Source organism: Leucoraja erinacea, chromosome 32 (genome assembly GCF_028641065.1).
Source record: "Leucoraja erinacea ecotype New England chromosome 32, Leri_hhj_1, whole genome shotgun sequence".
NCBI lineage: Eukaryota > Metazoa > Chordata > Chondrichthyes > Rajiformes > Rajidae > Leucoraja > Leucoraja erinaceus.
The window spans coordinates 10,946,286-10,958,542 of record NC_073408.1 but is presented as its reverse complement, the minus strand read 5'-3'; the positions used below and the strand labels follow the sequence as shown (position 1 = coordinate 10,958,542).

At 41.7% G+C, this 12,257-nt stretch overlaps 1 protein-coding gene across 1 annotated transcript; it reads right to left on the bottom strand.

The window, feature by feature from the left end:
• Window positions 1–17: 17 nt before the first annotated feature.
• LOC129712365 (zona pellucida-like domain-containing protein 1) lies at window positions 18–12,102 on the bottom strand. The gene is made up of 11 exons (XM_055660723.1): window positions 11,515–12,102; window positions 10,429–10,539; window positions 9,341–9,567; window positions 7,863–8,050; window positions 7,000–7,072; window positions 5,864–5,961; window positions 4,880–4,966; window positions 4,604–4,775; window positions 3,729–3,834; window positions 3,430–3,465; window positions 18–2,070 (listed from the first exon to the last, which is right to left on the bottom strand). Exons 1-11 carry the CDS (start codon window positions 11,537–11,539, stop codon window positions 1,892–1,894), a joined length of 1,302 nt encoding a protein of 433 aa, XP_055516698.1. The 5' UTR covers window positions 11,540–12,102; the 3' UTR covers window positions 18–1,891.
• Between the last annotated feature and the right edge of the window lie 155 nt (window positions 12,103–12,257).

Below are 12,257 nucleotides of genomic sequence, written 5' to 3'. Positions count from 1 at the left end.
TCGGTAAACAAAGAGTCAGTTCTGGGCTGAAGTTGCCTCATCAATGTGGACATTGTTGGTAAAACCACATTTACTTTCTCCTTTGGTTCAGGGCTGCAAGTCATAATCTTTATAATGTTCTCTGCGACTACCATAGAATTTCATAAACACCCAACTCGCTCGCCATTCTTTCTGGGTAGTGTTTTATAGCTCAGGTTTCACTTGACATCAATGTGCACATTCCAGCAACCGTTAGCATAAAGTTGTTTGGAGGCTAAACTGCTTGATGTTCCTTCACAATGGCAGTGCATCCATTCCCACCTTTCTACCCCTCATAGCATTACGATGGATACAATCACCATGCCAAGTCTTGACTCGTTATCAGTTCATACAAACGTATGTACAGTGTTCCTCACAGCAATAGAGAGTGCAGGTTACACAGTGAATGCCTGGAGCATGAACTGAATACAGAATATTATCCTGTTGGGGGAAAACAGTAGCTAGGAGTTTGCATTGATTTGAGTGGATACGTTTCTGGGGCTAATCATTATTGATCACCTGTAATTATGCAGTACAGTCACCTGTATGAATAATATTTTTTCACAAAACATGGTTAGAACACTTGGCTGTCAACTGCTCTGGGTTCCTGGAATTTCCCAGACTGAAGTCACTGGATGAGCTATAAAATATCAGGTATATGGTGGTTAAATAGTTAATAGAAACAGATTAACTGTGGCCTAATTAACCAATGGAATAGCCATTAAGGGCCAACTGGCTCACCATGCCTATACAGAGATGGGGGGGTTTTTGGAGGATGCATATAGAAAGTAGCTGCTGAATAATGCATCTCAGAAGGAAAAAAAAGTAAAATGTGAGTCGGGGAAGTTTGCTGTTATACTCTTGATCCAGATGTACTATTGATGACAAGACCAGATCAGGGGATAAGTCACAAATCATCCTGGTGTTAATTTTATGCAATTAATTATATAATATTATACGATTTAGATGGTTAGGTTGTTGGGGGATAGTCACCACAAAGGACTGGTTACTCCCAACACTGCCCGTGCTTTTGCCATGGTATAATATTGCCATACGAAACAAGATAATGGAAAATTATTTTGCATGCTACCCAGTCAGTCAGTCAGACTATACGAGTACAACAACTGGTGCAAAAGGAGAAAGAAAGCAGAGTGCAGGATATGGTGTTATAGCTGCAGTGAAAGTGAAGATTTTTAAAAAGTACAAGGACTGCAACGGGGACGATTGGGAATAATCCTTTGCACCTGGAAAGGACGTTCGATAGTCGGGAAACGACAGGGAAGAAACTCTTCTTGAATCTGGTGATAAATGCTTTCAAACTTTTGTACCTTCTGCCTGTAGAGACTGTAGAGCTGAAACCTAGGTCAAGGAGTTTGAAGATAAGTTTGGTTGGAATCATGGTATTGAAGGCACAGCAGGAAGTATTAATTAAACAGCTTAAGAATAGCGAGATTAGAAATAAAATGCTAATAGCTTATGGTTGTGGCAACTGACATCACTGCCATCCTAGTTGAAGCATTTTTTGTGAATGATTAAAGCATTAGAATGGGAGGGTCGTAGGCTAGTGGAGGTCTCAGAAAAGTGGGCCAATGTGATGTAGGTATCTGAAAAATATAATGTTTAAGATTCACCATGGAATCTTAATTGAAAAAAAAAAAATCATAATGACTCAGCCACCCATGTTCATTGAAAACTTCTATTTCAATTAAACATTGGGTGCAATTTACCGATTGCACCCAAACCAGAAACTACCTCATTAACCCGTCTTTCTTCTCCAGCAGGTTACAAAAGCTTGACTGGTAATGATTATGGTTGCTGTGTCTTATTTTAAAGCAGCAGGTCCCTTTGGGTGAGCTCTGTAATGGGGGGGGACTCAATCCGCTGAATAATCCACATTGCAATCCTGGTCGGGCTGTTTCCTTTTAGGCAACAGTTTCCATCTCCACATTCCGATGAATGCAATCACAACAAGGCCGGCAGCAATCACAAGCACAATGCCAATAATTGGACCTGCCATGGTCATGCAGTTTTTCTTTTTGCTCTGGGTCAGACCTACGAAATGGGAATATAACAATCTTTGGTCACAAACACAAAAATCCAATCTGGGTTAACAGACATAAATGTGATCTTTTCATTTGTTATGAATGGGATGTTCCCAGAACACCATCTAGTGGCTCAGAATAATGCCACTGTCCGCGCTGCTGACGTACAGCAGAAAAGTTTCTTGTGTATTGATAATCAAAAATGAGTATCTTAGAAAGAGCAAAGTTTAGTTAAGATATACAGCATGGAAACAGGCCATTCGACCCACTGAGTGCATGGTGACCATCGTTGTGTTTAAGAAGGAACTGCAGATGCTGGAAAATCAAAGGTAGACAAAAATGCTGGAGAAACTCGGGCGAGGCAGCATCTATGGAGCGAAGGAAATAGGTGACATTTCGGGTCAAGACCCTTCTTCAGACTGATGTGGGGGTGGGGGGGCCGGGAAGAAGAAAGGAAGAGGCAGAGAGAGTGGGCTGTGGGAGAGCTGGGAAGGGGAGGGAAAAGAGGGAGAAAGCAGGGACTACCTAAAATTGGAGGTCAATGTTCATACCGCTGGGGTGTAAACTACCCAAGCGAAATATGAGGTGCTGCTCCTCCAATTTCCAGTGAGACTCACTCTGGCCATGGAGGTGGCCCAGGACAGAAAGGTCAGATTTGGAATGGGAGGGGGGAGTTTCTCCAGCATTTTTGTCCACCTTGACCAGTTCACACTAGTTCTGTGTTATGCCACTTTTACAATCACTCCCTACACACTAGAGACAACTTTATAGATGTCAATTAACCTGCAAACCCATATGCCTTTGGTATGTGGGAGGAAACCGGAACGCCATGTGGAAACCCAAGCAGTCACAGAGAGAATGTGCAAACGCCACATAGACATCCGAGGTCAGGAATGAACCCGGGTCTCTGGGACTGAGAGGCTGCAGCTCTACCAGCGGTGCGACTGGGCCACCACCTTAAAGCTATGCCCTCTAGTTTTTGAAACTTCCACGCTGTGGATATTGACGATTGAAATATTACCACTGCTGACTTTAATCATTAAGGCATCAAAAGAGAGGAATGAACAATTTCCTGGTCCCTCAGCCAAGTACATGAAGCAGGAGTTTGAAGCTCATCAGTATTGGAAGGCAATGAAAAGTTTAACAACATCAAACGACACAAAGATCTCCATCACAAGGTGCTTTGTGCTGGGATGTTTAGTTTAGCTCAGAGATACAGCGCAGAAACAGGCCCTTCAGTCCAGAGCCGGCACCGACCAGCAATCCCCGTACATTAACACTATCCTACACACACTGGGGACAATTTACATTTATATCAAGCCAATTAACGTACAAACCAGTATTCCCTTGTAATATTTCTGCCACTTACCATTCAGAGGTGCTGGGGTTCCAGCCGTCAAAAACTCTGAAGCAAAGAACAACATAAATTAATGTTTCAGGGGGGAAAAAGTGAGATAATAGCAAAGCAGAATTAAATCTAAATTAAAGTTCTACATTATTTGAAGCGAGAAAACTTCTCAGATGAGGTTTCTGGTTAAATAATTACCCTTAAAGGGAGCGGAATATTACCCACCATCCCCTCCTCTTACACCAAAGGGAACCATAAAAGCTGGGTCAATTATTCCTTCAGAAGCAGTTTAAGTTTGACCACTGCTATTTGAGTCGTACCTTCTTCCCTCGTGTATATGGGTCCAGATGAAACTGTGAAGGTTTGTGTTGTCAATCTTTCATTGGTGAAAATTCCTCGCTTCGGTCTCTTTCTACCAAAGCAGTCCTGTGTGGTTTACAAGTAGAGAACAAGAATTATTCATCGCATCGCATGTTCCTGCTGGCCTTAACAACAGTGCAATTCATCGCACCCCTCTGCTTTTTCTCAACCATGCTACATATTTTGTTCCCTTTCAAGTATTGTTCCAATTCCCTTTTGTAAAATAACTATTGAATTTGCTGCCCCCTCCCTTTTAGGCAGCACATTCTGGATCACCATCAACTTTGGACATAAACAAGCATTTCCTGTATTTACCTTTGGATCTCTTGCCAATGTTAAATTAGTGCGTTTGATTTAACGCACGAGTTTCTCCAATCCTACACAGCCACATAGGAGTTATTAACATGGACAGTAACTGCCATGGACTAATAGTTTGTCTCAGAGAATCAAAGGAATGTTGTGTAATACAGAGCCAGAAAGGGTCACCAGTATCCATTGGCACATCCTTAGATTGTAGATTTACAAAAATATTAAATCTCGTGGAGAATCCCATGTGGAATGTTTTAGGGAGGAGGAAGGGTAGTGGAGGGGGACTAACTGTGCACAATGTTGCTCCAGATTAGATTGGATCTATTCTTAAGAGAGACTTGTAGCAAACCGTAAACCGTAAACTTGTACCCAGAGTCCACAACAGTAGTGCCAGAGGTCAGGATTGAACATGGTTTGTTGATGCTGTGAGGCAGCAGTTCTTCTAGCTGTGCCACTCTGCCTCCCAGCAATGCAACCTGGCCATGTCCATCTCACAAACTGAAATGTGCAAATGGTGGGCACTCACTTGTAGCAAAGTCTGACAGGTTTTGGCTTCACAAAGCCTGGTAATACAGTGGACATAGATTGTCGAGAGCTTCCTGTCCCATTGCTCGTTAAACCGGAAGGTACCAAAAACAAACCAGGATTTCCTGCCGATTCCATTTCCAATGATAGTTGTGCGAGGGCTAATGTTGCATCTGGAGATGTAAAGATGGAGAATGGATGTTAGCAACGGAGCAAACATTTCGTACCTTCCCGATCTTCTCTCCGATTTAATATAAAATCAGATCAGAGGCGTTACCCAGTGAAGAAGGTATATCCAGTGTCCAGCGAGGAGAGATTAAATGGAGATGGTGTGGCAAAACAGTGATCCAGGAAGACGTTAAAGCTGAAAATCAAACACAGATAATCTATTAGACACACAGAGTTCAGAAATAATTCATCCCTTAGTTTACATCCTTGGACACTTTCTTCCCAGCTGTTATCAGGCAACTGAACCATCCAACAACTAGAGTATAGTCCTGAGCTACTATCTACCACATTGTAGACCCTCAGACTATCTTTGATTGGACTTTACCGGATTTTATCTTGCACGAAACGCTGTTCACATTTATTCCCTTCATCATGTACCTGCTCATTGTGGATGGCTCGATTGTAATCATGTATTGCCTTTCTGCTGACTGGTTAGCACACAAAGGTTTTTCACTGCACACTCGACAATAAACTAAACACAACTCTCACCCACTCCCATCTCTAAATTCCTGAAGGAGTGCAAGTTTTGGATAAGATCCTGATGCCCAGAAGTCATTCTTCAAGTAAATACCAGCTAGATATTGGAGGGGGCTCATCGTGGCCAAATTAGTTCTGGCAACCCTCCTAGCCAGGATTACCAGGTGACTGTCTCCTTGGTTCCTGTCTGACTTAGACTTACTGAAATCACATAACGTTGCTGAATATAATGTTGTGCTTCTCCTGTACCACTGGTAGCAAAATAAAGAGACAAGAGAACATCACCTTAAAATTGGAACTGATTTTAGGATGTTACCTCATTTTACACAGGCTATTAGAAATTTGTAACTTTTTCCACCTAAATGCTGCAGATTCCAGTGGGACGGGAGCCAAGGCAGGTATCAGTTGAAGTTTTAAGTCAACTTTTGTTTGTTAAAGTTGTCTGGGATTTAAGCCTAGTAGATGCTGTTGACTTTCCAATCAACCTCCATCTGTTAAATGTGGAACATTAACCCAAAGGGCTAAAAGTCCTTTTCGTGTTCCTCTGTTTACTTACTTTGTAGATAGATTACCAATGCTGACTTCAACATAAACCTTATATCCGAGTGGAAGACCCGTGTCAGGAATGATCAGCGGTGAAATGTAGTCTTGGTCCTGTTCAGAATAAATGCAATGAAAATTATAAAGGGGTTGTGAAATCTTTGGTGCCAAATCCCTAACTGCACAACAAAGGTGTTACAGGTTGCAGCAAGTAATCTCATATGCTCCATCCTTGTTCTCGCCGTGTAAAGGGCCTGTCCCACTTAGGCTATTTTTAGGTGACTGCCGGCGACTGTCATAGATTGTCATTAAACTCCAGATTCTTTGCCATGTATGAAGGGATGTTCAAAGTTTTTCAGACAATTGGACGAGTTTCATGAAACAAAACCTGGATTATTTAGTTTCTCGGTTTCTGCTGCTTGTACACAGTCACTGCCAAAGGATCAAACTGCTACACATTACCTCTCAGTTCATCCATATCAGATAGTTGACTGATAACAAGAGTATACACTGTGTACAAAATGTGTTGCAGCAATTCAAAACCATCTTCAACAACACAACCTAGAAGAGCAATAGGCACATAGTACAGTCACAATATCATCAGGTCAGATCTAGAAACTAACTACCACCACTGTGGAGGTAACCAGCACCAGGAGCATAATGGTTCAGCTGAGTGGCTCATCACCACCATGTCAAGGATAACTGGCGGATGGCCAATAAATGCAAACTTGTGCATATAATAAATTTATATATTTTTTTAAATCACTAATTTCAAGTAATCTCTTTTTTCCCCAATGGACGTAATGCTATGTGGTGATGCTCGGTATAAGCGGTGCCTTGGATAGTTGGCTGCTGGAACCAAACTTTGGAGCGCCAACAGCAGCCATCCATAGAACCTTTTTAGGTTTGTCTCAATGCACAATAATCAGTGTTGCAACTGTACATCACATGATTGTTTGTTCGATATATCCATTGAAAAGTCAAGTTGAGTTTATTGTCATATACATAAAGATGGTGAGGAACAGGTACAATTAAATATTTTGCTTGACGGTGTTCTTGCTGAGGTATAATGTGTTGGCGTGGGATTAAGAGATGGGGAGACGGTTTTTGTGTAAATCAGTAATTCTCAGTAAAACCAATGTAAATACTTACATCAAACAGCTGCAGGCGGAGAGTGCTGCTAAAGCTACCGTTCCTTGTGGCCACTGCAATAGAAACGGAAGACCTGAATGAAACAAAGACAAAGAATGTGAGGTGAGGAAGTGACTGTCTGCAGAACCAATTTCCTTGGATTCGTTGGGTTCAATCTATGGAGCACCTGTTTCTGTGATATTCATTTCTGCCATAAGACAGACAATGCTGGAAATACTCAGCAGATCAGACAGCATCCGTGGAGAGTAAAACAAGGTTAATCTTTCAGATCATTTTACATCCATGTTACATCCATTTCTCTACCCTCCCCCATGTCACATTTTCAGCATTTCTGGTCCTATTTCTGAAGTGCAGCATCTACGGTTTTTTAATTACAATTCATCAGCTTGTTCACATTCCAACAGCATTGTAGTTAAAGGCATGGTTTCAAAGACCAAGATCGCTGTTATCTTATTGTAGTGATCATTCATCATACGAGTAGTTGAACACTTGATTCTCACTGAACATGATCCACAACCATTCACTTTTTAGTCAAAGCAAGGATCTTTCTGTTGCCCATGTCATAAGCAAGCAAGCAATGTTAAAGATCCTACATCCTAGGGCATAACGTGAAGGCCTAAAGTTTCTGCCTACAATTTTCCCTCACTCAGTAGATCTCACCAAAAGCAGATGAACCAATCCTTTATACATTGCTGTCTTCCTGTGGTCAAATTGACTACCATATTTACCCAATGAACAATTGTGGCCACACACCAAGGCAAGCAGATGAATACGAGTGCACATGAGTTCCCGAGAGACATAGCTGAATAAATGAAAGCTCTTTCATTATTTTATGCCATTACATAATTCTAAAGAGCACTTACGCTATGAGCCTTGTGCTGTTAAGTATATATTCAAGCGGGTACTTGCAGGAGAATTTATAGTACAGTCTTGGGCTGTAACTGATCATCAAGGAATGATTGGTCGGGGGGTCTATAAAACCAGAGATGACCACGGACTGAAGACTGGAGAAATGGGCAAAGATTTCCGTTCCCGGACCCTCATCAAGAATCTGGAACATCGACGGAAATGAATAAACATTGACAATTAACAGGCTGTATTTATTGTCATTAACAATACAAAATAAACAGTTGTAACTTGAACACAGTCATGTTAATCCTACAGCTCGATCACCCTCCTCCTTGACTTGTCTCTCAACCAGAATTGTAAACCCAATTCTACCTGGGTCCCTGCCTCTCTGTCAACATCTCTCTCTCCAACCCTCCCTGTATCTCTCGTCAAAGCTCTAAATCTTGAGTGTCTGCATTTGGAAGAAAGCAAGTTCAACAAGTTTCAGGTTGCAGATAGGTGGAAAAGGCAAGTTCAAGTCAAAAGTGTTTAATTGTCACTTGCACCCACATTAGAATAATGCGATTCTTACTTGCTGCCTTTACAGGTACATTAAAGTTAATGAGTTAATGAATAAGTTTATTGGCCAAGTATGTTCACCTACAAGGAACACAATAGCACAACAAATAGAGTTACAACAATTTATCAGTTGTTTTAGATAAAGCTGACCATGACAGTGTAAGCAGAGTGCAGCTGTAGTGGTGCAAGGTCCAATTTGAAATAGACTAGTGGAGATAAAATTGCCTTATTTAAAAATCTCCTTCCAATCCCCGTCTGCATTTCTCTCGAAATCTCTGCCGATAACTCTTCCCCCGGTCACTGATCAAGTGCCTTCCAAATCTATCGGAATCGCTCATTTTAATTCTTCATTGTACCTTTTGTCCAAATCCTTTCATCTTTGGTGACACAAGAGACTGCAGATGCTGGAATCTTGAACAAAACTGGAGGAACTCGGCAGATCATGTAGCATCTGTGGAGGTAAATGGACTGAGGATGTCTTGCGTTCTCAGACTGCAGAAGCCTCTCAACACAAAACGTCATCTGTCCATTTCCCTCCATGGATGCCGCCTGACCCACCGAGTCCTCCAGCAATTTGTGTTTTGTTTTCATCTTTGGACTTTGGCCCTCATTTGTAGGTGTGGAGCTTTGCATCCTATCTCTTGTATTTTACTTAAGTTGCCATTCCTGAGCCCATGTATGTATGTATGTATGTATGTGCTACCCGACCAAAGTGAGAGGTGGTTCACAGTTAAAACCTGATTTCTGACCATCTCTGTCCAAAAATGCGTAGGTTTTTTTTCTGGGTGCTCCGGTTTCCTCCCGCGCCAAAAACATGCAGGTTTATAGGATAATTGGCTTCTGTAATTTGCCCCTAGTGTGTAAGATAGAACTAGTGTACTGGGGTCTGTTTCCAATTTGTATCTTTAAACTAAACTAAAATGAAAGCACCTACTTTGAAATTATTGCCACAGTTGTTGTCATCGACGTCATTAACAATGATAGAATATTGAACGACTGGGGGTGTGGCCGGGACATCCACTCTCCCGTTACACTTTGTGTCATTATATCGGCCATTTAGCGCAAGGGTTAAAGGATCAAAGCCAGCAAAGAGTGAAGGGCAAAGGTTAATGGATAGGTTGATCAACCGAGCACCGCAATCAGTGGCGATATCCCGGTTATCTGAAACAGATAAGAAATTGACTCAACAAGATTCAGAACCAAACAGTATTTGGACATTGCAGCAATTTCTTAATATACATTTCACTTGTAACATCCAACTTGATGCAAGTCCACCATGAGACACCTCAGTGTTGCTGTATTACTGGCTCAAAGGGCCGAATGGCCTCCTCCTGCACCTATTTTCTATCCCACACCAGTTGCTGACATTGTGACATACCTGCACCCCGACCATAATTGTGATTTAACTTGCGATCCTCACACCAACACTAGTGATTAATACGATATATTTCACACTAACACTAATATAACACCCACTTAGATATTCTTTATCTCCACATCCTTCTCTGTAATTGATACACACCCCTCTGAGATGCAGATGGGGCAGCACAGTGGCACAACAGTAGAGTTGCTGCCTTACAGCGCTGGGGGCCAGGATTCGGTTCTGACGAGAGGTGCTGCCTGTTTGGAGTTGGTACGTTCTTCCTGTGACCAGGTGTGTTTTCTCCGGGTGCTCTAGTCCTCCTACATCGCAAAGATGTGCAGGTTTGTAGGTTAATTGGTTTCTGTAAATTGTCCCTAGTGTGGAGAATAGAACTAGTGAGAATAGAAGGGTGATTGTTGGTCGGCATGGACTCAATGGGCCAAAGGGCCTGTTTCCACACTGTATCTCTAAACTAAAGAAATAGGTTATATGCCACATCATAAATGTAAAGCATTCCTCACTATGCATCACAGCACTCTGATATATCCTACACCCTCAGTGAAACATATCTCTCCCCTCACTAACTATTTGCACGCTCCACACTTCTCACCATAACATTGAAAATCCCCCCATGACCATCACTAACAATCAGGATGTACCTGGATATCTGTTGTACTGAGCACCACAAGGGTAACTGGCTGGTGCGCAGGGAATAAAACATTGAAGTAGTGATAGAGAGAGAAGTAACATCCTTGGTGAAGCAGCCATATCTGTGAACAATAAAAATAAATGATACAATGGAACACATAGACCAAAACATTCTACAAAATGAAGCTTTGCTCTGGTTGTATATTCTCCAGAGCCATCACTACATGCCCATTCTTCACCACTAGCTAGATGTCCTAACCTTGAGTGTTGGCAAACCCTTCAGTCATGGAATTGTGTTGTGAGCAAATTTGGGCCCTATATCTGTGGAAGGATGTGTTGGCTCTGGAGAGGATCCAGAGGAGGGTTACAAGAATGATTTGGGCCAAACGTAGGCAGGTGGGACTAGTGTGCATGGGGCATCTTTAGACAAAGGGTCTCGACCCAAAACGTCACCTATTCCTTTACTCCAGAGTCACTGCTTGTCCCGCTGTGTTACTCCAGCATTTTGTGCCTAGCTTTGGTATAAACCAGCATCTGCAGTTCCTTCGTACCCATCCAGTCTGATAATAATCAGATTAAACGTCTTAGAATAATAACATTATTTCTCATTATTGGAATAACAGCTTACTCCAATAACAAGAATGAAGTTAATGCTGTTTAAAGAAAAACTAGCCAGGGTAACTGATCCGTCCCAATTCAATAGCTCAAAATAAACACTTGTACATTCACCAGAGAGGGCAGATAATGCCTCAGATTAACATCCAAGCTGCAAGACTGCACACAACAGTGCAAGACTCCCTCAACACAGTGCTTAGATATAAGATTAAATTTTGTATACAAGTCTCTGGAATGTTACTCAAATCCACGGCTTTGATTCACGACGAACATGAAATGTCTCAGTCCAGGAAGGACAGTCATATTCCTTTAAACAAATATGACACGCTTTCAAAATCCCACTTAGTTGCTTCACAGAAACACCACCATTGCTTAAATGTTTGTGTATGTGGTTCACAATCTTACTAGACACTCGTCTCAATCCAATTCCTTGAAAGACAAAAAATGTAATGGTTAAAGCCCATTCAAAAAATTGTACTCACCGCATTCAATTAATTTTGTAAACATTTCTCATCCATTACCCGATGGCGACACTGGTCCTTAGCCGACACTCTCAGGCATTTGTAAACTGCTTCATTACAAAATCATTTCAGAGGTGCGTTGTTGAGAATATTTGATATCCTAAACAAAGTGCTCTGAAAGACCCTCCTCTGTCTCCACCTCTAAACACACCTTAATTCTTAACCCTCAGTTTCCCATTAATGTTTTCATATTCCCCATTTTGGGGAGGATCCCCTGCACTTGTCCAATCCCCAGATGCTCAGGTTTGGTTGGCGTCTCTCCCAAGGGGTCCATTACATGTAACCCCTCCACAGGATTAACGGCATGCTGCCTGATCACGAGTCAGAATTCACCCCATCTCTTGCTGCATACCAGAAACCTGCAGAGAGAGAGGACATAGGTAAATAGTGGTGGTTCAAGACCTGTGTGCTCTTCTCCCTGTCCTTTGAACTGGTTATTGGAACATTTCCTCATTTCATTCAAACATTTTTTTTGATTTAGGTTCTAATGTCAAAAATGAAGCTGTACAACGATTGTATAACTGTTATGTCGATCACCATATCCCTGTACAATCGCTTCTAATAAAATAAATAAAAAATAAAAAAAACATTGTTAGGTTCAGGAATTGGGAAAAAAGTTTGAGACAACAACAAATTATCTTTGATAATTTTTTTTTTTTGCTGGGCGATATTGAAGAATTTTTCTCTGCTGTATTTGGCCGGGT